This window comes from Amblyomma mixtum, chromosome 9 (genome assembly GCF_055824585.1).
Source record: "Amblyomma mixtum isolate Tamu chromosome 9, ASM5582458v1, whole genome shotgun sequence".
Taxonomy (NCBI): domain Eukaryota; kingdom Metazoa; phylum Arthropoda; class Arachnida; order Ixodida; family Ixodidae; genus Amblyomma; species Amblyomma mixtum.
Genome location: NC_143020.1, coordinates 1,103,438 through 1,129,106, shown reverse-complemented (window position 1 = coordinate 1,129,106; position 25,669 = coordinate 1,103,438). Strand labels below are relative to the sequence as shown.

Here is a 25,669-nt window from a genome sequence, read left to right as displayed (position 1 = left end):
GATAACATCGCAAAGTCATGTGACTCAGTTGGCTCATCTGCCACCTACGTTGCATCTCTCTAGAATATTCGTAGCTTTTTCGCTCTTGGCCTACGACACCAATAACAATGCTGGTTTTTCTGCGACACTGGCTCCTTAACGGTATCGCATTAAAAAATCACAGTTGAAGCATCCACGGCATGTGGTGACGGACTGACCGCATTAATTGGATTACTAGCGGTAGGGGAATTCTTTTAATTTGCGTTCAACAGTTTCGTCAGTGCACACGAGCTACGCTATCCCAGGCAGCACAACAACATTGGCCGAACGTCGCGCAAGTGTTGGCAAAACTTGGCACGAACATCGGTCCTACACTGGCATTTGGGCCGAGCGCTACCACTTTACACATTGGCCTTACTTTCATGCCAGTTTTGGGCCAACGCTCGGCCGATCAAGCGGCCAACGCAGTCCCGATGTTCGTTCTGCAGCATGGACCAGCAAAGGTCTCATACTGGCATCCAACTTTCAAACATTGGTAGCCAACTTTCAAACATTAGTAGCCAGCTTTCGAATAATGGTTTCCAGCTTTCGAATAATGGTTTCCAGCTTTCGAATATTGGCATCCAGCTTTCGAATAATGGTTTCCAGCTTTCAAATAATGGTTTCCAGCTTTCGAATAATGGTTTCCAGCTTTCGAATAATGGCATCCAGCTTTCGAACGCTGGCACATGCAATTAACCCACTCGCCAATGACCGGCACTGTGGATGGATGTACATACATACCATTCTACCTAGCAAATATTCATAAATGAGGGTGCGAAAAAATTCCAGAAAAAAGACCCGTTTATTGCTTTGTTAACACATCTTTTTGGGCAAGTTGGTTCATATTTGAAAACTTTAAAAGGGCGCAAACACACACGACCACAAAGTACAAGAGACGAGACACAAGCGCCGACTGTCAACTGATTTTTATTGGAGCAAGGGAACACCTTATATACACAGCAGCATACACAAGATAAGAAGTTGCAGAACGCACGTGCGAGCAAGAGACACTGCGGAAAAAAAGATACGAAAAACCAAGCAAGGCGCTCAAGGGGTGAACAGATTAGTCGCATCTAAAAAACAGGCCTCAGCGTTTAAGAGAGATATCGAAGGCTTGCTAATGCAACTGTTGCCATATTTCATGATATGAAAGGCTTCCAAGCTGATACGTGCCGTCTTATCAATGCTTTTGCCGAGAATCTTCGTCTCATGAAATCGGGCCACGCAACCACTGCAATTACTAATATGCGCAACTAAATGTGCGTACTTGTCTTTAAAATTCTTAACATTTCTTGAATGGTCCCCTAAACGATCATTGGTGCAGCGGCCGGTTTGGCCGACATACACCTTCCCGCACGTCAAGGGAATAGCGTAGACCACTCCCGTGGAACATGTCGCAAACCGATGCTTGTGATTAATTTGGCACCCACTCTTTTTCGGGCCACAGATGCGGGGGCATAGCCCTCCCAGCTTACTGGGTGCCGAAAACACAACCGGCACACCGTGCCTGTTGGCCACTTTTTTTAGGTTGTGAGTGGTCTTGTGTAGGTACGGCACAACCAAAGGTTTTTCGGCCTTTTCCCGATTACAACCGGTCATTCCTGTTCCATGCTTCAACTTCTGGAGGAGGGTCTCACAAACAGCAATCAAGATCGAAGAGGGGAACCCTGCCGCTAAAAGTCGGCTTATCTGATTGAGGAAGCTATTTTGCATTCGATGCGGGCACGACCTCCTGAGAGCAGATTCCATGCATTGCAAAGCTATCCCTCTCTTCACAATCTTGGAATGCGCCGAGCTATATGGCAGCAGATCTTTTTTCGCTCGAGGGTACTTTGTACTTTGTGGTCGTGTGTGTTTGCGCCCTTTTAAAGTTTTCAAATATGAACCAACTTGCCCAAAAAGAAGTGTTAATGAAGTATCTCTCTAGTACAGTGGGCCCTTCATTTTGTGTTTCTTCACCTTCTTCTTTCACGGATCTTCTGCTCACCCACATCGTCAACGCAACGTGTCGGGCAAGACGTTACGCTTTCTGTCTCCGCCATGGACTCGTCCCGGAAGAAGTAAGTGCCCTTTTTGGACCTGTAAAACCGTCGTGGGGGCACGTGAAAAGACTGTGCAAGCTATTACGCTCTGAACTTTGGCGGCAAGTACGGCTTTTCCAAGATTGGCTTCATTTGACCTGCTACGCTGTGCACCCTGACTGGCTAGCCGCGAGAAAATTGGCGTTACTAAGAAAAACAGCTGCGCAACTGACAGAGTACCACTGGAGATGCCTCCTGAACCTGTTGCTGCCATGTTCCCACAACAAGAAAAGGACACAGGAAAGAAGAAACAATAGTGTTGCCGTGTTGGGGAATGTATGCTTGCCTGAGAACATTATGCGCCTGCTGCAGAAGGGCCCAAAATTTGGCTTGGAGCCAAGTGTTTCTGCGCACGAGCTGATTGCAGCGAACAGGAAAATGGCCCTGAAGGTTAGAAATGAGGAGGATCGAGAGCGGTGTCTTCTTGAAGGCGTTGACTGTCTGAGAAGGTCTCCGCCAGCTGATCATGGCGTGCACAATGATAGAGGGCTGTTGAAAGGCGTAGTTTCACATTTTAAAAGAAATAACCTTATGCTGGTACAGGCAGATAAAGAGACGGGTTTTGTTGTTTTGCCAAAGGGTATGTACAGCCAGAAAGCGCTAGCTGCAATTAACAAGAATTTTGTATCTGTCAAGAAAAGCGAGGTCAGGATTAAGACTAAGTTTGTGAACTTCTGTAAAGATTTGAATCTTGATTCCCTTGCCAAAAACATTACTAAGAGCAGAGGTAGCAACCTAAATGTATTTTTCACAGCAAAGACTCATAAGCCGGAAATACCTTTTCGCACTATTGTTAGCGAAGAAGGGTCGTGGCAGAGAAATGTTAGCCAATTTTTGCAAAGGCACCTAAAGATGCTTGTTTTAGATGACCCCTTCCTTATTAAAAAGTCTGCAGATGTGGCTCTTTTCCTTGAGAACACAGACGATATTGGATTTGGTTTCTCTGTAGATGTAGAAGATTTGTTCTATTCCGTGCCTCAAGGCGAGCTAATGCTGGCTGTAAAAGACTGTATTGAAGCCAACGGCGACGTGTGTTTCCAGAATGCAACAGGTTTGACTGTGGAGAGTTTTACTGATCTTTTGCAGTTTTACTTGCGGTCAACTTTTATTGTTTTTGACAACCTGCCTTATTTGCAGCGCGATGGCATTTGTATTGGGTCCTGCGTGGCTCCCATCCTTTGTGACATTTTTTTAGCTAAGGTCGACAAAGTTTTAGATAAGTATTTTAATGGGGGAAGGATTTTAAAGATTTTTAGATATGTTGACGACTTTTTAGTGCTTTTAAGAAAACAGACTACCTTCACCTACCCCTCTACAGTAGGTGAAGTTTTAATAGCTTTCAAAAAATATGGACTTGGGCTAAATTTTACCCATGAACTACCTGACTCATCTGTTTTACAGTTTTTAGATCTCGAACTAACATTCTGTGAGACACACGTTTGCTGGTCTTACCACCCTCGAGCGAAAAAAGATCTGCTGCCATATAGCTCGGCGCATTCCAAGACTGTGAAGAGAGGGATAGCTTTGCAATGCATGAAATCTGCTCTCAGGAGGTCGTGCCCGCATCGAATGCAAAATAGCTTCCTCAATCAGATAAGCCGACTTTTAGCGGCAGGGTTCCCCTCTTCGATCTTGATTGCTGTTTGTGAGACCCTCCTCCAGAAGTTGAAGCATGGAACAGGAATGACCGGTTGTAATCGGGAAAAGGCCGAAAAACCTTTGGTTGTGCCGTACCTACACAAGACCACTCACAACCTAAAAAAAGTGGCCAACAGGCACGGTGTGCCGGTTGTGTTTTCGGCACCCAGTAAGCTGGGAGGGCTATGCCCCCGCATCTGTGGCCCGAAAAAGAGTGGGTGCCAAATTAATCACAAGCATCGGTTTGCGACATGTTCCACGGGAGTGGTCTACGCTATTCCCTTGACGTGCGGGAAGGTGTATGTCGGCCAAACCGGCCGTTGCATCAATGATCGTTTAGGGGACCATTCAAGAAATGTTAAGAATTTTAAAGACAAGTACGCACATTTAGTTGCGCATATTAGTAATTGCAGTGGTTGCGTGGCCCGATTTCATGAGACGAAGATTCTCGGCAAAAGCATTGATAAGACGGCACGTCTCAGCTTGGAAGCCTTTCATATCATGAAATATGGCAACAGTTGCATTAGCAAGCCTTCGATATCTCTCTTAAACGCTGAGGCCTGTTTTTTAGATGCGACTAATCTGTTCACCCCTTGAGCGCCTTGCTTGGTTTTTCGTATCTTTTTTTCCGCAGTGTCTCTTGCTCGCACGTGCGTTCTGCAACTTCTTATCTTGTGTATGCTGCTGTGTATATAAGGTGTTCCCTTGCTCCAATAAAAATCAGTTGACAGTCGGCGCTTGTGTCTCGTCTCTTGTACTTTGTGGTCGTGTGTGTTTGCGCCCTTTTAAAGTTTTCAAATTATTGCTTTGAGTTACAAGAATCACGCTTCTAGCGCATACAGGATGGTTTGCGCTACCACCAGCCACCGTGGGGAGTAAGGAAAGGGGGCCCAAGAGCATGGTGGCAGAGGTCGTGGGAAAACAATTTATTTTCAAGTTTGGTGTGTGCTGATCAGGTTGGACAAAGCATCTCGGCAAGCTGCTGCGTCACGGCTAAGGCATCCATAAAGCGCTCAACGAAGCTGTCCTCCAGTGAACTGATCAGTCATATCCGAAGTAATCGTTGCACTCCACTTGCAAGGGGGCTGCTGGACTGCATTCATACAAATTCCTCGTCCAGCTCTTGCACGATGGCCTCACGAAGCGCCAAGCCTGCAAAGAGATGCATGATGTCATGGTAAGTTGAATTATGGCCATCACAGAACAAAAACAAAAATGATTAAATAACACCGAAATTTGTGAAACACAGTCATCGTGAAGACACTAGCAACATATTTTACAGGATAATTTTTAATTTATTCTTAAGAACCAGCACCACATTAGTTGCACAAAGTGGAATTTAATTTACTAAACTTCCCTTATACCAAATGGTTTAATTTAGTTTAATGCGTCGTGTCGCACTCCCATTAAATATATTCAATGCGAGATAAGCCAATTAATGTGATATTGAAAACAGATTAATGTATTATTTTGTTTTAATATCATAACTCGTATCTCTAAATTGCGAGGTAATTTTTATTCCAGTAAATATGCACAGGTTGTAGCGTCTCTTCCACATGGACGTCAAAACAACATTTTTGATTAGTTTTATTTAATAGGGTTAAAAATGTGGCTTGCGATTTTTGACGAGATACGCTGAACGCAAGGAACTCAGGGCACCTTTGTTTTACCTTAGTTGCTTCGCATGCATGCTATAGTTGGATTCGAAACTGCAACTTGAAAACCACACAAAAATACTAGTCTGATAGTCCAGAGTAATGCCCTTTTTCATTGCGAGAGAACTTGGGCAAAAGCTTTAACCAGTAATTGCGGATTTTCTATTGAGTCTGAGAGAGTAGAAGGCAAAAAGAAACACTACGGAAGTATTACGCATATCCTTACCAACTAGTCTGCAGTGGAAAATTAATTAAGCGGTTCTGATTTCCGTCGTGATAAGCGGTAAAGGACATATTCCCGAATGCATCCTATCTCAAGTCATATGAGTTCAAACTCGCTGTTAGCCAAAGTAGTGAATCTTTAGTGAGTTCATCTCACCAAAGACGAAAAATTAAATTCTCACCATTCGGCCACAATTCCACTGCGCACGACGTAAAGCAAGCCATTTCGCAATGAGAGTGGGTACACAGAAATCGTCCTCGTGCTTTTTGGCTCGCTCTCTTCTCCTGCCGAAAAAATAAAGCCGCATGTAGTCAAAGCAACATTTACTACAAAAACCACTTTAACTTCCAGACGTATATCAAGATAAAAGAGTTTTAGTACTTACAAAAGATCTTGCAGGCGGTACGAACAACGTCGGAGCTCTCCTAATATATGAGTGTGGCTTTTCGCGTGCACAGACTATGAACGGTGCTAGCTCGAGTGTGCATGCATTTTCGTCGCGTTGGTTGTGCACGTGGTTGAGCTCCGCCGTGCAGTCAAGAATGTCTTATTGTGATGAGTCGCGCGGTTCCAAGACGAGCAGTGGAGACGATGGTGTGTGGGGGGCGGGGGGGGGGGGGGGGTGTTTGGCTGGAGGGGAGAGAGTAATTTTCCTTTACACAGGTTTTGTGGTTCCGAGAAAGGTCCTCGAGCTGAAAGGTGGAGACAGGGAGGTGGAGGAACAGCGAAGCGCGTAGCTGCGCGCGAGGGAAAACAGGTTTTAGAAAGTGACAACCAAAAAGAAAAAATAGCGCTTCGCGGGGTGGGGGGTTAGCCCGCTACCTGGAAAAGGGCACGGCCGGGAGAACAGGTGGGGAGATATTGGACTTGAAGACTTGAAAGAGAGAGGGAAAGAGGCCAAAACACGTGAAAAGGGTTCGGAATTTTTGGAGAATGAGTCACATGGCCACAGGCAGTACAGAAAGCAATATCTACAAGAGAGAAGTGGATGGGAAACACGGAGGCGCCAAAGTATTGCTACAAAGCTGCAGCAAAAGCGTGAAAATTTTGAAGTGAAAAACTTGGAGCTTCAAGATGCATTTCGCCAAAACGACTTGAGACACTCGCGTATTTTGTGGGGCCGTATGATGTGGCTTCTGTTAGTTCAAGATAGCTTAAAATGTTACCACATAATAACAAAAATATAAAACAAAAAAAATATCCAAGCAGAATGCGCGCTCTTTCATAGTTTCATGTACCGTACATGCGCCAAACAAGCTAGGTTAACATGCGTCTAACGCCAGTTGTCAGTTCATTTATTCAGTGGTCGTCGAAGAATCCTCAAATTGTTTGTTGGGGTGGAAGATTCGCGCAAAAAAAGCAAAAACAAACAAAGGCATGTTGAATTGTGGTTCGCAACTACTTTCGATGGTTTTCATCAATAAAGGTGATGTTCGAAAGACAAACAAAACCTGCGAGTAAATATGCAAAGACTTGAGCAAGAGCTATATAGCCCCCAATGTAAATTACGCAACAGAAGAATAAAATGGTGAAAAACAACAATTTCCAACACAACGATTTGCAGAAAAGGAAGGAAATAGCAAATCAGAAAACACGGGCAGGCGCGATCACAGGGCACGACGTAGGGAAGCGTAGGAATTGCTTAGCACGTGTCCGCGTGCGTTTATGAAGCACCCGCCTAATATTTCACGAGCGCAACGCATAATTCGAAATTACGAGGCGACTGCTTCGTTTCTGGACGTTGCCAAAACTGAGCACAATTTCGGTTTAGCGAATGCACTTGCGCTAATCTATTACGTTTGTATCGCGATCTCCCTGAAGCAGACACCAGCTGCGCACTGCGGCAGTGAATTCCTAGAGCGAATAAAAAAAGTGATTTTTTTATTCCAAAAATTTAACCAAATGAAACTTATTTGATTTTTGTTGAAGGCACCTGTTGACAATTTTTGTTGAAGGCGTCACGGGTGTAATCAGAACGTTAATTCTGATCAACAGGACTTCGATCGCAATTCTCCTAAACGTATTATTGCTGCTCACTGCGCAACCAGAGTGCAGCTTTTCCAACGGAATCATGGGTAGCTTTGCTCACAAACTGCAAAAGTGTTCGGTTAAAATATAATAATAAATAAAACCAAATCTTTGAACTCGCATGTTTTAGGGCGTTCGAAAATTATGAACTGCCGATACGGTACTCGACCATAAAATTAATTTTGAACCCATTTTAATGGATGACACAATGTTTACCAACGTTTGCCAGTATACTTTGAACACTGGATAAGCGGTGGCAATCCTAGGCCAATATAGCCAGCTCCCGGAAATGGCATAGCCAATTCTGGCAAAGAGTGGAACAATACTGGCTAACATGGCCCATGATAGCCAGGATTCGATGATGGTACAGCCAGCAATGGCAAACAGTGGGGCAATCCTGGCTAACCTGGCCCATGATAGCCAGGATCTAATTACGGCTGAGCCAATACTGGCAAAGCGACGGACAACCAGGGCCATGGTTGGATGTGCTAAGGACTGGCACAACCAATATCGGATGCTCACTGGAAACTCTGGGCCTAGTTAGGGCCACGCTTTGCCAGTGGATTTTCAATATTGGCCCGCCGTCGTGTGCTACCTGGGATGTTGTGGTCCGCCGGAATGTTGTCCTGCGAGGAAACATCTGGCCAGCAATGCATCAATGACGCGTTGCCACAGGCCTCCATGCATCTGATCACGTGTGTTTTCAAGAGTTTGATCTGTAGTCCGTATGCCCATGCAGCGACTAAAGTAGCGTAGCACGCGTGGCACAGAATGTATCAGCTGCACTGTGCGCTCTCTGACGCTACCTGCGTGTGGTAGCAGCTGAAAAAATGGACCGGTGGACTGGGCAGGTGAAGCGTATCACGTGACCAACATGAACAGCAAGGTGTTCAAACTTCTCAAATCACTGCTCTTTGTTTCTTTTTTAATTTTATTTCTAGACATTTGCTATGAGGCATCGTGAGAAAGGTAGAGAAAATTAGAAAAAAAAGAGTGTAAAGAAGCCTCGCTTAAGAAGTGGCAAAAGTTCTCGATGAAACGATTATCATTTGTCTACTTGCAGTAGTTGCCTGCAACGTCCCATTGCAGGCCTACCTTCCTTCGGAAGCATCCCTCACGGAGGCTGTAGGCATGGGGAGCAGGTTCGGTTTCAAAAATTTCCCTTTGTAACGCTTCTTTTTCGACTTTGGATGCTGCCGTTTCGGTGAGCGCACAGGCCCTTGTAGGCCGTCAGCTTACGGTCACAAAGCTGCCTTTTTATTTCTTTGTAAGTCGACATGCCCTTTCCGGGCGGTCTCACGAGGGCTGAGACGCGCTTCGATCTCCACGCTTAGTGGAAGCACGACCTCTTCATATTCGGCGGGATTAATGGCACCTCCTTGTTTGCTATAACCGAGTGATGCGGCCAAAGGTGTTTGTTGTATCTGAAACATATTGCCGTTGCTCAAGACATACTTTGACGATGGCACCGCACTTGTTCATACCAAGCTAGTGTTTGGTGTGCCTGTGGCAGTTATAAGTGAGCTCTACTGTATTGCACGTGCATGAAGCCACAAACGCAAGCAGATGCTTTTAAAATAGGCTAGGGCCTGCTGCATGATACGTGCTCCATATACAAAGCATACCAACAATGCTGTTGTGGTTTTGTAGATTCCTGCTTAGTTTACTGTGCTCTGTTTCGGTTTGCAGACATGAAGACCAATATTACAAGGACAAGGTAAAACGTGCCTGAGGAAGAACCTTCCAAAGCAATGTAGTGCTGCTAACACAGGCAGAATCTTACTTTCATTTATTTGCATGTGCAAAGTTATGTTCATGAGAATCTACGTGGATCTGCCAAGAGAACTAGCCCGAGCAGCTGGGCTGAAATGACAAGCATTGTTAAAGATACCGCAACAGTCCTTGCATTTTAGCTGGTAGAAAAAGATGTTTCAAATATTTTTACTTGCAGTTAACAGCACATTGCAAGTTGCACTTCTTTTTTCCTATCCTACCCTTTTACATTTTGTGCCTAGAGAAGAAAGGCTACCGAAAGTGCTGTCAGGCTTTGTTTTTGTGCATTGCCATCTACAGAAGCGCACACAAGTTCCGATTCCTGTGGCATCTCGGTTCATTTTAAAGTGAAACTCCTTTGCTCTCTATTATTTTGCAGGCCATTACCGAAAAGCCAATGCGTACAAGGTTCCAGAGGAAGAAACCTTCAATACCACGCCTCCAGCCTTTGATGACTCCATTGCTCCATGCTTATAACCTGGAAAATTGCATGTGCAGTGATCTCAGTGCATTGTGTTTTTTCACAAAGTGAATTGGAATTAGTTTTGATGTAATTGCTTGAATTACAGGGATCTTAATAGTGAGGAAAATGGGCATCACCCTGCAAATAAAACATTCATTTGGTGAACTCGTTTCGTAAACAATATAATTCTTTCCACAGAAATGACAACAGGCTTGCCGAAAACAGAAGGAAGGAGGGATTAACGGTTAGCTGCATAGTGGCCTCTAAGAGTTGTTACTGATGCTGAGAAGGCACTGGCTTCTCTTTGTTCGTTTTGACTTGATAGTCATTGACCAGAAACCATTTCTGTGCGATGGTTGACCAGTTTAAAATAAGCTCTTGGTTAGATTCCCATTTTTGTCGTGGTACCAACTTAACACCTGACCACGTACAGCAGTCGAACGCAGCTTGTGGCCTATGTACTTTCGCGGTGTGCACTCAGTAGTAAAAGTACAAGAATCATGATAGTTGGTCACTCAAAACCAAGAAAGGATTATGCCTGTCGTGCAAGGGCCAGTGGTCTTTCCAGCTATCTTAGACAAGCCAGGCACTCCACGAAAAAGGGGTGGATAGGGGATGGGAGGATACTGAATGGTCGTCCTTCATTCCACAAGACAATGAATGAAATTTGCATATGTTTCAGGGGAGTTATAGCATTCAGGTGATTTTGTATATTTCCGGAAGAAAGTCTGTGCTGGCGCTTGTAGGACGTTGCATGTCAATTTGTCAAATAAATTTGTGACTTCGAGAATTGTAAAAAAATAAGCAGCTGGTGCTCATCTCAAATAAAGGAGAGGCATTGGTTCAAAACCACTATGCTCGGCTTAAAATACAAACGGCAGAAAATGACGAGTTTATTTTTGATGCAAAATGGGCTGAATCTGACTCCATCCTATCATTCAGAAATCGAAGCAGCATCTTTGTAACTGAAGTGATGGTCATTGCGAAAGGATGGGCGAGATAACACGAAAGAGAATAATGTGTAATTAAGCTGGATATTGTGTGGTTGCTCTGATAAGTGTGCGACTAGATTATTTCATTTATGAGATAATCTTTAGTGTTTTTCTCTTACCGCAGGAACATCAAGGGTGAATATCGCAAGCATTAAAATAATTTGTCTTTTGGTGCGTGTGATTCACGTATCAATCTTTATATTGATTCTGTCGCTGTATAGCCGCAGATATTTTCAAATGCTTGCTTCTGTCATTCAATGTGATTCCACCAGGTTACATTCTTGCTTCGTCCACTAGTTGGGGCTTTATGAACTCTTGGGGCTCTGCGAAATCTGTTCTGACAGTATTGTGTGACGAATTCATGATATCATGTTTGCCGCTGATCAATGGTTTATGGGCATTTTTATGGCTTTGCTGAAGAGTACGCTATGATTAATTGTGGTTGGTCAGACGTGACTGACCTCACTTCGTCATGTGCGAAGCATTCCTGACTATGTCGAAACTATGTTTGTTGCTGTGTGCATTTCGCTTGCATTCGGACATGTGCCATCCCGTTTTGAGGCTCTTTTAAGAGCAGGCAACATTTGGCTGTATGCGATGTATCGTGAGAATGTTTTACTTTAGTTTTCTGATACCAAATACTGTTCTGCACATCTGTAATGCATCATGCGAGGACTTTGATTCATGATCATTGTACCAGCCTTGATTTATCTTTGGGGAGGAAATTCTTTTATTATGATGTGAAACATTTGAGAAAATTTGCCTGCCCAATGTTTCTGTATAGCTCTCTGCTCTATTGAACCTGTTGACCCTGTCCTGTGTGTACCTATAGATGCTGTGCTCTCTACCTTGTTGCCCAAGGCAATGCAAAGTTTTCCAGATTTACTCATCTTAGTCTCCCACTGGTTTTTTCTTTTCTTTTTTGGTTTCGCCAGAGTGAGGTCCTTACACGTGTCAGGTCTTCAAGCCTCACAAAATGCCTGTAAAACTGATTTAGAGTTGCTGCTATTCTGTTTGGAATGTAGGTGATGACAAGTTATATTTTTATTCTTTATTTCTTGCTGCATTCACTCTCCCTGCAGCAGTGGCATAGTCATTTAAGGATGCACCACGCATGTAGGATGTGCAGGATTGGAATCTCAGTACTAGCACTGGGTACCCACCAGTGATGCAATACACAAATTTTCCCACTGGCTTTTGCTGGTTGAAGTGCTTGCAAATGGGCCTTTAACCCCAACGTGCCAAAGAAAGTGCCTTGAGCCATGGCCCTCTTTAGCCAAAGCTGCCCTTTCACCATCTATTGTCATCATCAGCTTTCACTATTGTTGGTGTCTAAAGAGCTCACCAGACAGATGGTTTTTTTCCTTGCCATCCATGGTGTCAGAAAAGCCTGTCATCTTAAACATCTTTCAGAGCAGCGCATTGCAAAGCTCGGTCATGACAGTTCCTTCTTTTTTTCCTCCAATTTTTCATTCCATATTGGAGGTGTGGGCCTTGCACGAGTAAATATGGTTTGTTCTAACTGCACTTGACACGCAGTAATGTGCTGTTTCAGATGTGCTTCTACAGATTTGGTTAATGGAGCTCTTGGAGCTGCTGCATGGGAAACACCCTGTTGGACATGCTGGCCACACTCGTGGGTAGCTGTAATCTTGGCTGTAAGCAAGCCTCCTGGCAATTTTTTACCAGTTATGCTCTAAAAGTGTTTTTAGTATGTGCTGTAGAAGATTGTAAGAGGTCTACAGGAAAAAAAAGAATCCTGTACCAATGTGTTCTGTCTGTAATCATAACTGACACTCGTTAGTTCTTAAATCTGCGTAGGCAGACTTGTACAGTCCTTCCCATGAAGACAGTTACTGTGGAAGCGACCAGGTCTATCAAAAGGCTGTTGATTTGCTTGCAACTGGTTTTTGGATATTTTTTGGTAACTGTGATTTTTTTATCAGCATAATTATATCTTCTCATCTGCGTTCAGAATTGAAAGTTTGGAACTCGATTGTTTTTAACCCTGGCCCACTGAATTCACATGATATAGCACAACTTTTGTATGAGATTGTATTCCATTTTCACCGCCTCATCCATATAACACCATATGAGTTGTTGTACATGTAATCTTGTGTCTTATGGATATAACCTGTCTTTCACATGCAGGCTTCGCCACCAGAGGCTGTAAATATGGTGTATTTTTTGGATAGAACTCATCATTAGAATCTGCAGTTTTTCTCCGTAAATACATTCCTGAATGTTGCCTTTCAAAGAGCAGTATGAAGGATACAGAATCTTCATTTCGTAGAACTGTAGTGAATTATGGTGATATTTGCCTTTGATATGCTGGAGAGTTGTTTTCCATAATATGTCAACTATTGACCAAAACTGCCACCCCTGTGAGTTCTAAACATTGATGTAAGAACTTGTACAGGGGTCCAAGGCCTCATGAGGTTTTTAGCCACTGGCTTTCGCTTCCTCTTATACCCTGTTTAAGGAGCAAATAAAGGAAACAAAAATGGCAGTATGCTGTGTGCTAAACATAGCTAACTGCCGTTTGTTTAGTTATTAGGCCCACTTGGGGGGGGGGGGGCGAGCGCCCATACCATTGTTAACGATTGTGGAAAAAGCTTTGCACAAAAGGCCCACCTGGAGTCACACCAGCGCACTCACATTGGTGAACCTTCTTACCGTTGTGACCACTGTGGTAGGGGCTTTGCACACCAGAGCACCTTAGTGAAACACCTGCGCACTCACACAGGCGAGCGTCCTTACCGTTGAGACTGTTGTGATAGCAGCTTTACACAGGGGAGTCACCTGGTGGCACACATCCGTACCCACACGGGTGAAAAGCCGTATCAGTGTCAGCTGTGCCCCATTACATGTGCAGTACGTTCAAGTTTTGAGAGTCATGTCAGATCCCATAGGGGCGAAAAGCCCTACCAATGTGACTTTTGCCAAGAGACATTCGCTCATACACAAAACTTACGACGCCACAAAAGGTGATTCACAAAAAATAGTAGTGGTTTGTGATGCCCTTAGTCAATATGTTTTCCTAGCTATCTTTTTATATGCAAGCTAACGAGATTCTAGCTGAATTTCCTATGAAAGGTGTTGGTAGCTAACCATCATTATTTACGTTTGTAAGGTTTATTCACTTTTACTGAGTTTTCAGAAAACAACATTCGTTGTTTCCTTAAACTGCACACACACTCGCTCTTAGTATTTCCTGAACATGAAGAGTGAGCGTGCTGTGCTTGTAAAATCGAATGCAAATAAAATCATGGTCATACATGGATTGCATCACTTCTTGTTGGAGGGAGAGTTTAAAAACTTTGTACCCAATATTAGACAGAGATTTAGCATACCGGAGCCCTAATAGCATAGATGTATGCCGGTTTACTCCTAATTGTCCACGCACGCGCAGTAGAATGGGTGCAGCCAGGCGGGGTCACCACCCTTTTGGAGGCGGCCTTCAGTAAACCAGTATAAGTTCACACTACTACGCCTCCGCTACGCTAAATCTCTGTTGCTGGTGCGATTTGTCAGCCTGACTCCGTGAAGACATTTGGGGTGGTAAAACATGCACAAATATTCTTTTTATTCATTCAGTCTGAGTGGGTGTATTTTTGTGACGTTCATTGTAAATTCGCTCGTTAATATTGTTACGTGGCGGCCAGCCGAATAATGAGACGTGGTGAACGATGGCTATGAGATGGTTTAATGGCCGCTGGCCAAGCGCGAGCGCTCCGTCCCGCGCCACTGCCAGCTTCGTCTTCGTCACACTACCCGGGGCCTCCGAGCGATCGTCCCGATCGGTGACGAACAGACGGCGAAATGGCGATGGTCTTGAGTGAAGGATCGAACAATATGTAGAAGATGGTGCAGTGCTGGCCGCCACGATGAGAAAGATGAGAGAATGAGGCCCGGTCCACGAAGCATCCGGGCCGGAGGGTGCCAGGAGCTGACGGCCGAGGTCCTTGGACGCACCGGACGGCAGGGGCAGGGGGGCGGTGTCTTCACGTGTGGGTCTTCGGTTTTGGGTCGGTAGGGTCTCGGGTCGGTGGGGTCTCGGGTCGGTCGGGTCTCGGGTCGGTCGGGTCTTGGGTCGTCGTGTCTTGTGGTCCGGGCGGGGGACGGGGCTGGGGTGAGCGGCGAGGTCGGTTCAGGTCGGACGGGCTGGGGCATGGCCGGGCGGCGCGGACCAGGCACTCACGGCCGACGTCCACGGCAGGCGCAGGACACCGAAGCTCCGGGACCAGGATGGCGATGAAGGGACCCCAGCACCTGACACCAAATGATACGTGGCGGCTAGAAGCAGCAATAGAAACAGCAGAGGTAATCTGCTACGCAAGGGACCGACGGCTTGGAGTAGTCTCACAGCACACAAGCTCGCACCTCAGCGTCGTCTTCGTAACAAAACCACTTCGTCGTCCTCCCAGCGTCCGTAGCATGTCCCTAGCAGATTACCTCTGCTGTTTCTATTGCTGCTTCTAGCCGCCACGTATCATTTGGTGGAGGTTGCTAAATTCGATCCCCGACCTCAAGCTGGCTCTCCGCCGTGGCCGCCGTCTCGCCACCATATCTAACGAGTCCGAGCCATCTCCCTCTCCGTCAACGCCGCCAGCGGTCGTCGTCGCCCACCACCGCGAACCGGGCACGTTCTGCGGTACCGACGACGTTGATGTGGACGACTGGCTGGCCCTTTACGAACGCGTCAGCACGCACAACAGGTGGGATCCAACGCTGATGCTCGCTAATGTCATATTTTATCTGACCGGCACCGCGAGAGTGTGGTTCGAAACCCACGAAGAGGACTTGACCTCATGGGACATCTGTAAACAGAAGCTCCGCGACCTATTCGGAAAACCCACCGGCCGCCAACTCGCCGCCAAGAAGACCCTCGCGTCACGCGCCCAAACTTCCTCCGAGCCATACATAGCGTACATACAAGACGTCCTCGCCTTGTGCCGTAAAGTGGATAAAGACATGTCCGAGGCTGATCGAGTTGGCCACATACTGAAAGGCATTGCCGACGATGCCTTTAACCTGCTTCTATGCAAAGACTGTTCCACGGTCGCCTCTGTTATTGAGGTGTGCCGGCGTTTCGAGCAAGCCAAACACCGGCGCATTTCTCACCGTTTTGACCGGCTGCCGAACACTGCTGCTAGCTCCTCCTGTGAAGATCTGCCAAGATTGCGGCAGCCTTCCGACCCGGCTAACTTAACCCGTATCGTGCGCCGCGAACTGGAGGCGATGACGCCCGCTGTTTCTTCCTTGCCACTGCCGGACAACACCTTGGCCCTCATCCAAGCCGTCGTTCGACAGGAGGTTGCGAACATGCCCGTCCCTTCTCGCGTCGTGGACAACGCTCATGCCAGCCCGGACCCTCCAGTGATCGCAGCTGCCACTTACAGTCGCAGCTTCTCGCCTCGGTACCGATATCGCAATCCTGCCGAATGGCGTACCTCTGATGACAGACCGATCTGTTTTACCTGCTCTCGCGTCGGACACATCTCCCGTCACTGCCGCAGCCGTTGGTCCCCGCCACCTCGCCCCTACTCCTTCGTCGACCGCCGCAACGACTACGGCCCGCGCCGCTTCACCCCACGTCCCGATCCGCTCCGTGACGAGCCCGCTCCGCACGCTCGTGGGTCCAGCCGCTCACCTTCCCCATTAGGCCGCCGCTCCCATTCTCCTACCACACGCCGCAGCCCTTCTCCTTCGACCTCCCGCCACTTCTCGGAAAACTAGCCGATGCAGCCCCCGGAGGTGACGCTGCATCATTGACCCGGCCTGAAAATCCTCTCTTGACCCCCGCTGCCTAACGTAATCTCTTGAATGTTCTCGTGGATGGTGTCCCGGTCCTTGCCCTCATTGATACTGGCGCCCAAGTGTCTGTCCTGAGCTCTTCTTTGCGCCGCCGTCTGAAGAAAGTTTTAACGCCTGCCGCCATGTCCACGGTTCGCGTCGCCGATGGCAGCCCCGCTGCCGTGATTCGAATGTGCACTGCGAGAGTCAGCATTGCCGGACGTCATATACCCGTTCTGTTTACCGTCCTGACCAGGTGCCCTCAGGACATAATCCTTGGCCTTGACTTTTTAACCGCCCATTCAGCTCTTATTGACTGTTCCTCAGGCCTTCTCCGATTGGATCTGCCCCTGTGCAATGACGACTCCACCAGCTCACCTCGCCTTCAATCCACCGAGTTTGCTCGTCTCCCGCCACAAGCTGCTGTCTACATCCCTATGTCGCCTTCTCCTCCCGTCCCTGATGGAGACTACGTCGCCTGCCCTATCACCGCTGTGATTCTGAACCGTAACGTCCTCTTTCCCCACACCATTGTCCACATCATCAACAACTGCACCTGCCTCCCTGTCCTCAACTTCAGCCTGTCCCCTCAGGTACTTCCGACCGGCATTTCACTTGCTGATCTGTCCCCATTGACCAATTGCACAGTCTCTGTCCTGGCTCCTGACCCAACGACTGCCGTATCCAATGTCCCTACATCGCAGCCCTCCAGTGAGGATTCTATTTCCCGGATGATAGCGGCCGATCTACCCTCTGCTGATTCTACAGCTCTTCACAGTCTCTTGTCCTCCTACAGTGATATTTTTTACTTTGGGGACCGTCCCTTGGGTCAAACCTCTGTTGTCGCCCACCACATTGACACCGGCGAGGTCCGCCCTCTTCACAGACGGCCCTATAGGGTCTCCCTCGCAGAGCGCCGTGTTATTCAGGCAGAAGTGGACAAGATGCTGGCCCGCCACATCATCGAGCCTTCGAGTAGTCCTTGGGCGTCCCCTGTCGTGCTTGTTAAAAAGAAAGATCAAACTTGGCGATTCTGCGTCGATTACCGCCATCTGAATGCCGTCACAAAGAAAGACGTCTACCATTTGCCCCGAATTGACGACGCTCTCGACTGCTTGCACGGCGCCAGTTACTTTTCCTCCATCGATCTTCGCTCAGGGTACTGGCAGATCGCTGTCGATGAACGAGATCGGGAGAAAACCGCCTTTGTCACCCCGGACGGCCTGTACCAGTTTAAAGTCATGCCTTTTGGCCTGTGCAATGCCCCTGCCACCTTCGAGCGCATGATGGACTCCCTCCTGCGCGGTTTTAAGTGGACGACATGCCTCTGCTACTTAGATGACGTGATTGTTTTTTCGTCCACATTCCAAAGCCATCTTCATCGCCTTTCAGCCATCCTTGCCGTCTTCCGCCGCGCTGCTCTTCAGCTGAACTCGAAGAAATGTACCTTCGGCCGCCGACAGCTCAAGGTCCTTCGCCACTTGGTCGATTCTGCTGGGATCCAACCCGACCCCGACAAGGTCCGCGCCGTGCGTTCATTTCCTCCTCCGCGCTCCTCCGGTGATCTGCGCAGCTTTCTCGGCCTATGTTCCTATTTCCGCCGGTTCATCCAGAACTTTGCGGAAATAGCCCGACCTCTTACCACGCTCCTCAAGAAGGACATCCCGTTCTCTTGGGGACCCCCCCAAGCTGACGCCTTCAGAGCCCTTATCAATGCCCTCACTGCTCCTCCTGTGTTGGCTCACTTTGATCCTTCAGCCCCTACGGAACTTCGGACCGATGCGAGCGGCCATGGCATTGGTGCCCTACTTGCTCAGCGGCAACGCAACAAGCTTCGCGTTATTGCGTACGCCAGCCGTCTCCTTTCTGTGTCAGAGCGCAACTATTCTATCACCGAGCGGGAATGCCTCGCCCTGGTTTGGGCTATTGCAAAATTCCGCCCTTACTTGTTTGGGCACCATTTCTCTGTTATCACGGATCACCACGCCTTATACTGGCTTTCTTCGCTCAAAGACCCTACAGGCCGGCTGGGGCGCTGGGCTCTTCGCCTTCAAGAGTACACATTTTGTGTCGTCCACAAGTCCGGCCGCTTGCACCAGGACGCGGATTGCTTGTCCCGTTACCCTGTCGATGCGCCTTCCTCCAACGAATGCGAGGCTGACGCCTGCGTCTTATCCATCTCGGCCTTCCGCAACATTGCGCAAGAACAGCGCTTGGATTCTTCGCTACGTTCCCTCATCGACCGCCTCACTGCCAACCGCTGTGATGCGTCCCTCGCCCCGTTTGTGCTCCATGAGAACGTCCTTTACCGCCGCAATATGCGGCCTGACGGCGCTGACCTCTTGCTCGTGGTCCCGCAACACCTGCGCCGCAGCGTCCTTGAGCAGCTTCATGACGTTCCCACGGCCGGTCATCTTGGAGTCTCCCGCACCTACGACAGCGTGCGCCGCCGCTTCTTTTGGCCCGGTCTATACCGTTCTGTCCGCCGTTATGTGGCCGCTTGCGAGTTGTGCCAACGACGGAAGACGCCCTCGGTTCTCCCTCCCGGACACCTTCAGCCGATTCCCATCCCCGAAGACCCGTTTTCCCGTGTCGGCCTCGACCTGCTCGGCCCTTTTCCGGTGTCTGCTATGGGAAACAAATGGATCGCGGTCGCAACGGACTACTCCACGCGCTACGCTATTACGCGAGCGATCCCAACCAGCTGCGCAACTGATGTCGCTGACTTTCTCCTGCACGACGTCATACTCCACCACGGTGCTCCCCGTCACCTGCTCACCGATCGCGGCCGCTGCTTTCTTTCCAAAGTGGTCGCCGAACTGCTCCGCTTCTGCTCCGTCCGTCACCAATTCGCCACGGCCTACCATCCGCAGACGAACGGGCTCACTGAACGTCTGAACCGTACCCTCACCAACATGATTTCCATGTACGTCTCCGACCATCACCGCGACTGGGATATTAGCCTCCCATTTGTTACATTCGCCTACAATTCTACGCGTCACGATACAGCCGGTTTCTCCCCTTTTTATCTTCTCTTTGGCCGCGATCCTTTGCTGCCCTTCGACAGTGTGCTGCCCGCCACCGCCTCCACGAGTCCTTACGCTCGGGACGCCATCGCTCGCGCCGACGCTGCCCGTCTTGTCGCCCGCCAGCGGCTGTCCGCCTCACAAGTCAATCAGAAACGACGTCATGACTGTCGCCGTCGTGAAGTCACCTACTCTCCTGGCTCTCTTGTTTTACTCTGGGTCCCTTCCCGCCGAGTGGGCCTTTGTGAAAAACTGCTTCCCCGATATACAGGCCCTTATCGGGTCGTACGTCCGGTGACCGCGGTGACTTACGAGATCACCCCGCTACATCCGCCATCCCCGGCCGCTGCACCCCGCACCGACATCGTCCATGTGTCCCGCCTCAAACCTTACAACTCGCCGTCTAGCTGGCCTGTGTAGTGCGCACCGGGACGGTGCTTTTGCCGCGCGGGGGGTCATGCTACGGACGCTGGGAGGACGACGAAGTGGTTTTGTTACGAAGACGACGCTGAGGTGCGAGCTTGTGTGCTGTGAGACTACTCCAAGCCGTCGGTCCCTTGCGTAGCAGATTACCTCTGCTGTTTCTATTGCTGCTTCTAGCCGCCACGTATCAATATCATTGAACCTGTCTTATCTGTGCTTGTATGACAACAGGAAAACCTGCTCTGCTGCTAATCTTTGTGTGTTTAGTCCAGCAGTACTGATGGCAGGAAAGAGTGGTGAGAGGCAGGTGTCCAACCTTATATTGATGTCTGTTGTGTTAGTCTGCAGGCTTTATAAGAGTTTTCTGTTCTTTGGTATGAAAGCCAACAAAGAGAGTTCATGAACATCTACATCACCATTTCTCAGAGTGCTATCTCTGCTGGATATAAATGGCGTAATACTTGTGGAGCATTATGTGTGCACAATGTTTAATCTGTTTTGGTTGAGAGAATATCAGCTGTTTGTGACCATTTCATTATGTGCTAGCTTCTGTGTTGTGTAATGTGTTACTTGAAAAATCCTTATTTTTTGCATAAGGTGTTCTTGATATTAAGCTGCAAATGTCTTGGCTGTTGAAACAAGCTCTGCGATTGGTTCCTATGAAAAACATTGCTGTTTTGTAGTGTATTGTAAAGTTGGCAATTTAGGTTGTGTGAATTTGACATGAGTATTTTATTGAAGTTGCCATTACCAAATGTTGAGTACATTTGGCCTGTTTGTAAAAGTTACTTGATGTATTGTGCATTAAATTCAAAAGCACTGCGTTTCACTGGTTAGCCTGCCTCTTGAAATAGCATATGTTTTCTTGTTTTTTTAGTGTTGCTTCGAGTATCCATAGACATGATTGTGCCTTGCATCCAGGAAAGAATTTTTATCGTGACTTGCTTCAGCACTTGATGCTGGTACCCACAGCAAGGCTACCCTGTCTTATGGGATTGCATTTCCTGTGGCATGACAATGGGTGGTAGTTTCATCGGTTGCTTTGGAGAAGACTTTAAACCTTTTTTTTTCTCAGCCACTGTGCATTTACATGCCACTAAATACATCCATTCTGATAAGAAACATTGAGCAACCTTTTCGTGGAATTCAAATTAAATAGCCCCACCATTTCTTCGTTGCACGGTGTGAAGTCCTTTCCATGTCTTGCACTGGCATTCTTTGAAGCTCAAGCACGGTTAACCCATATACGCCTTGCATCCTACATGTAGAACATCGCTTTTTGTGTGCAGAAACTCAAAGTTCATTCTGTTAAAGCTTGCGGCTGCTAAAGTAGGTTCAAGAGGGTATAAACTTTTCCTATGCAAGGATCGCGTTGCGTTGGAACAGAGGTCGACTAAGTGCAGTGCTGAATCCTGAGGGATGCCTGGGAGTGTTCTGTTAGTGACGCTCTTCAGTTGACGACCACCGGCCTGCGCTTTGAAGGAGCACCTTTACACTTGGTGGAGGTGCCTCTATCTCCGTTCCGGTCCTCAACCTGGAACTTCGGAGCGGAACTTTACTCGCCCCACCCACAATGCCAGACGCTCCAACTCAGCCATCGCCGCCCATCAGACCGACCGTCTGTTCCGGGGTGCAACACAAGCGCGACCCTTCTCCATTCAGTGGTACAGACGACCACGACGTCGATGACTGCCTAGCCTCATACGAGCGCGTTACCACTTACAATCGGTGGGACGATTCTGTTAAGTTGAGCAACATACTCTTCTACCTCACAGACGTTGCCTACCTAGGGTTTCGTAACCGTGCCCAACAAGCAACGGACCTCCCCATGTGAGCCCAAAAAGGATGGAATGTCCCAGCCCCAGTACAGCATTTATCAAACGTTTCCGGACCATAGAGGCAAAACATAGAAGTACAAGCAAAGAGGCAGAGCTCCCTTTAAAGGTCTAGACGCGGTTTTTCGGTAGTTTTAAGCAGCAACAAAGAACAATTATACATTTTGGTCCCAGAAAGGTAACTGGGTATAACGTTTTCGGGACCAATGGTTTTCAACAAAAATGGTTGGACCCGTTGGTCCCGTTTCAACAAGAAACGGGACCAATGGTTTTCGACTCCTCGCTCTCTTTTCTCTCTCCCTCGCGCCACAAGCTGCGGGGAGAGAAGGTATTGCTCTTGCACTCGTCGGTTTGAGAGATGAAACAGTAGTTTGACTCGAACAGCCGAAGGAAACGGTAAACCCCGCAGCTCTCTCGGCGCATGAGTTTCTCGCACGTGGGCCGTCGGCTCCATGCTGCAGGCAGGCGGCGGCGGTCTGCATTTTCATCGCGCCGCCGGCAGCAGCGGTCACCAGCTTTCCCGTCTTCTAGCGTTTTCCCAGCTTCCGCCCAACTTCAACATCCCAGGTAACCACAAACCTCGTACCAGATAGATCCAAATGTCTATGTCTAAATATAACGTCCACTGAGCGTTACCAGTATGTGTCACTTCATAGCAGACATCCATGGTATGTAGCATATGCCATGTTGTTGTTCATCTTGCGCACATACACGAACCACGAGCATGGGATGTTCAATGTCTGGCTACTCGTGGCCGACCAAACTTGCCACACAACGCATGATATATGCCTCCTCAATATCGCACATATATATACATCTCTGCTGAGCTCAGCGCTACGCATTGTCCAGATAATAACCGAACCCGACTGGAACCACAGATTGATTACAAAGCCGACGCTTTTGGATACCTTCTTCACGGCTGATCGGGTTTGGGCAAGAGACGCGCTTTTGAACCGTCTTGCGAGCCACTTTTCGCAGATCGCCATCGTATGAGTCATTCCTTGTCTACATGAAAAAAAACTCTTTTTATATGGAGAAATCATATCACTGTGTGCGGAAACCTTGGAGGCACAAAGCACTAAGAGCACATTGCACTACGCTGTCCACACAAAAGGGGGAAAGGGGCAACGCCCTGCATGCATGCATGCACGCAGCTCAGAATTATTAAATTGGTTTCAGTTACGGTTTGTTTTATTGGTCATACTTTTACTTTTGCATTTGCGTTTTTGTTGTTTTTGTAATTAAAGTTTTCATTGAGAAAATTTTCGTTAATTTGTTCTTTTATACCTTGAATATTTTTGTGTACTAAAGCTTTCGCCTGTGTACTGTGCGATGTCCATGCACCTTAATGATCTCCGGCCGGATGTTCGAAATCATCTGGAGCCATCCACTGCGGCGGCCTCATAGCCAATTAGTAGCCGACCCTGTAAAACCAAAACCAAAAATGTCCGTGCAGCGCCTCAAGCGCCTCCGCCAACTCTTCGTAAGCTTTCCAGTTTTTAAAAAAAACGTCGGTGTAAGTGAACCAAACTGCGGGTTTTACTGAATGTCGTTCCACGTTTGGTCAATATTGTGAACTGTATTCAAGTTTCAAGCACGGTTGCAAGTGCGGGAGAAAAACCGGGGTTGCGAGACTGAGATTTCTGACAGCCCTCCCGCCTTTTGCATTGAATTTTAAATACTAAGAAGTATTAGAAAGTAAGGTACTCGTGAAAAGTTTTGTGTACGTGACGCATTGCGGCTGCGCCTCCCGCGCCGCCGCGCTGGCGCCGCAGCAGACGACAACCGCGGCCGCGCAAGCTAAAGAGAAACGGGACCTACGTGCGTAAAAGTCGTGACGGGCCACAGGCTTGGCTGGGATTGGCCTTGGCCTTGGCTATGCAGTCAGTCAGTAAAACAACATGTTCTGCGTGGCTACTTGAACTGTCGCTTAAGCAGCTGCAAGGTAAGTCATAGAGAAAGATATTGGTAAAGAGCGGACACTCGGCGAAATCTGGCCCCCGGAAATGACGCGCAATCCTCCTCCTCCAATAGATACTCTGCCGCCTAGGGGATGGCGCCACCAGTCTTTCAACGCGCGCGAGGGCGGCCGGCGCGAGGGTTGCCAGATTGGGCTATTAATAGCCAAATTCGGCTACTTGTTGTCCGAGTCGGCGTCAGAAATTTCGTTTGGGCTATGTGGCTACTTTTGGGCTACATCTTTTTCATGGGTGAAAAAAAAGTTAAAGTAGTTATAATGTGCTCTGTTACAATTATACAGTGACATAAATAAAAGGCATGCGGAATCAAAATGCACGCTATAGAATGTTAAAGAAATTGAGCGCGTCGGCTACAAAATGACAATTTATAAACGCTGCGTTCGAGAAAACTTGTATTTCAGGCGGTCAAGAATCATGGCCTTTCGATTTCTTTCATAAAGAGTTGACACTACGTGAAAGTTGCCCCCGCGGAAACACTTCACGGCCTATAGATTCCACTTAATCCACGCCACCTGCGCGCGCGCGCGCGCCGTTGAATATAGACTGTTGCCGTCTGCACATGTGAGCGTTCTCCCATTTATGGTGCACCTCGGGTGGCCATGACAACCATGGTACCAGAATAGAGAGAAAACATTAAGAGAACTTAAGTCTGCCTACGTGGTTTTTTGTTTGTTGTTTTGTTTATGGGGTTTAACGTCCCAAAGCGACTAAGGCTATGAGAGACGCCGTAGTGGAGTGCTCCGGAAATTTCGTCCGCCTGGGGTTCTTTAACGTGCACTGACATCGCACAGTGCAAGGGCCTCTGGAATCTGTCCTCCAAAGAAATTCAACCGCCGCGACCGGGATCGAACCCGCGTCTTTCGGGTCAGCAGGCGAGCACCATAACCCCTGAGCCACCGCGGCGCTCCCTACGTGGTGCGAATGCGTAAGCATTAAATGCTACTACTTCGCTTCTGTTGCCTTGTTTCGTGTTCCTCACGTGTTAACCGTTAACCATAGACGTGGCCTAGTGGTTTGGACGTCCGCTTCGGCTGCGGAAGGTGGCTGTTTGGAAACCCACCGCCAGGCATGTTGTTTTCTTGTATTGTTCATTCTGGTTGTGAGGACACATTCTGCTCAAGATTCGCGCATGAGGCAAGCAATGCTTAGGCATTAATAAAGTCTTTTTCTGTTTCTTCCTATTCTCGTGCTGGACACGGCAAGCGCGCCACTCGCAAGAGCCTACCCTTTTTCTGCAGCCTCAAGCGGCACACGTGCAGCCCTCGAGATTCATTGCAAGCGTCGCGAGAGCGCCGTGTCCGTTGCGTAATCTGCCTGCACTCATGCGGAGCCGTGGAGCCATCCTACGGCGCGGCGCGGAACGCACTGTAACTAACGAAGGCGGCGGAAGTTAGTGACATGACATTAGATCCGTCGCTACGAGAACTTTCAGAATGGGCAAGTGGGCGATGTACAACCGGAACTAAAAAAGAAATGGAAAAAGGAGCCGGAATTCAAGGGTAATTGTTTTTCTCATTATTGTGAAGGTGCCGTTAGACTGAAGATAAAATCGACATAGATTATCATCTAATGGCATATATCCTTGATTTATTCTGAGCTCATGCATATCGTAGAATGTAGCTTCAAGAAGGCGCATGCTCGATGCTATGAGGGGACGCTCTCAGTGAGAGTCTTCCTCTTAAAATATGCAATTGAAAGTGAGGCTGCGTAAGTATACAGTAAGGTATTTTCACTGT

The 25,669-nt window shown here is 48.0% G+C and overlaps 1 protein-coding gene across 1 annotated transcript in view; it reads left to right on the top strand.

The window, feature by feature from the left end:
- Positions 1-3,144: 3,144 nt before the first annotated feature.
- The window catches only part of LOC149328036 (uncharacterized), a 41,645-nt gene continuing 19,120 nt past the window's right edge, over positions 3,145-25,669 (top strand). The window contains exons 1-2 of the mRNA XM_089561844.1: positions 3,145-3,161; positions 12,018-12,097. Coding sequence (XP_089417970.1) covers positions 12,043-12,097 — 55 coding nt within the window. The 5' untranslated portion in view covers positions 3,145-3,161; positions 12,018-12,042. The remainder of the gene's footprint in view (positions 3,162-12,017; positions 12,098-25,669) is intronic.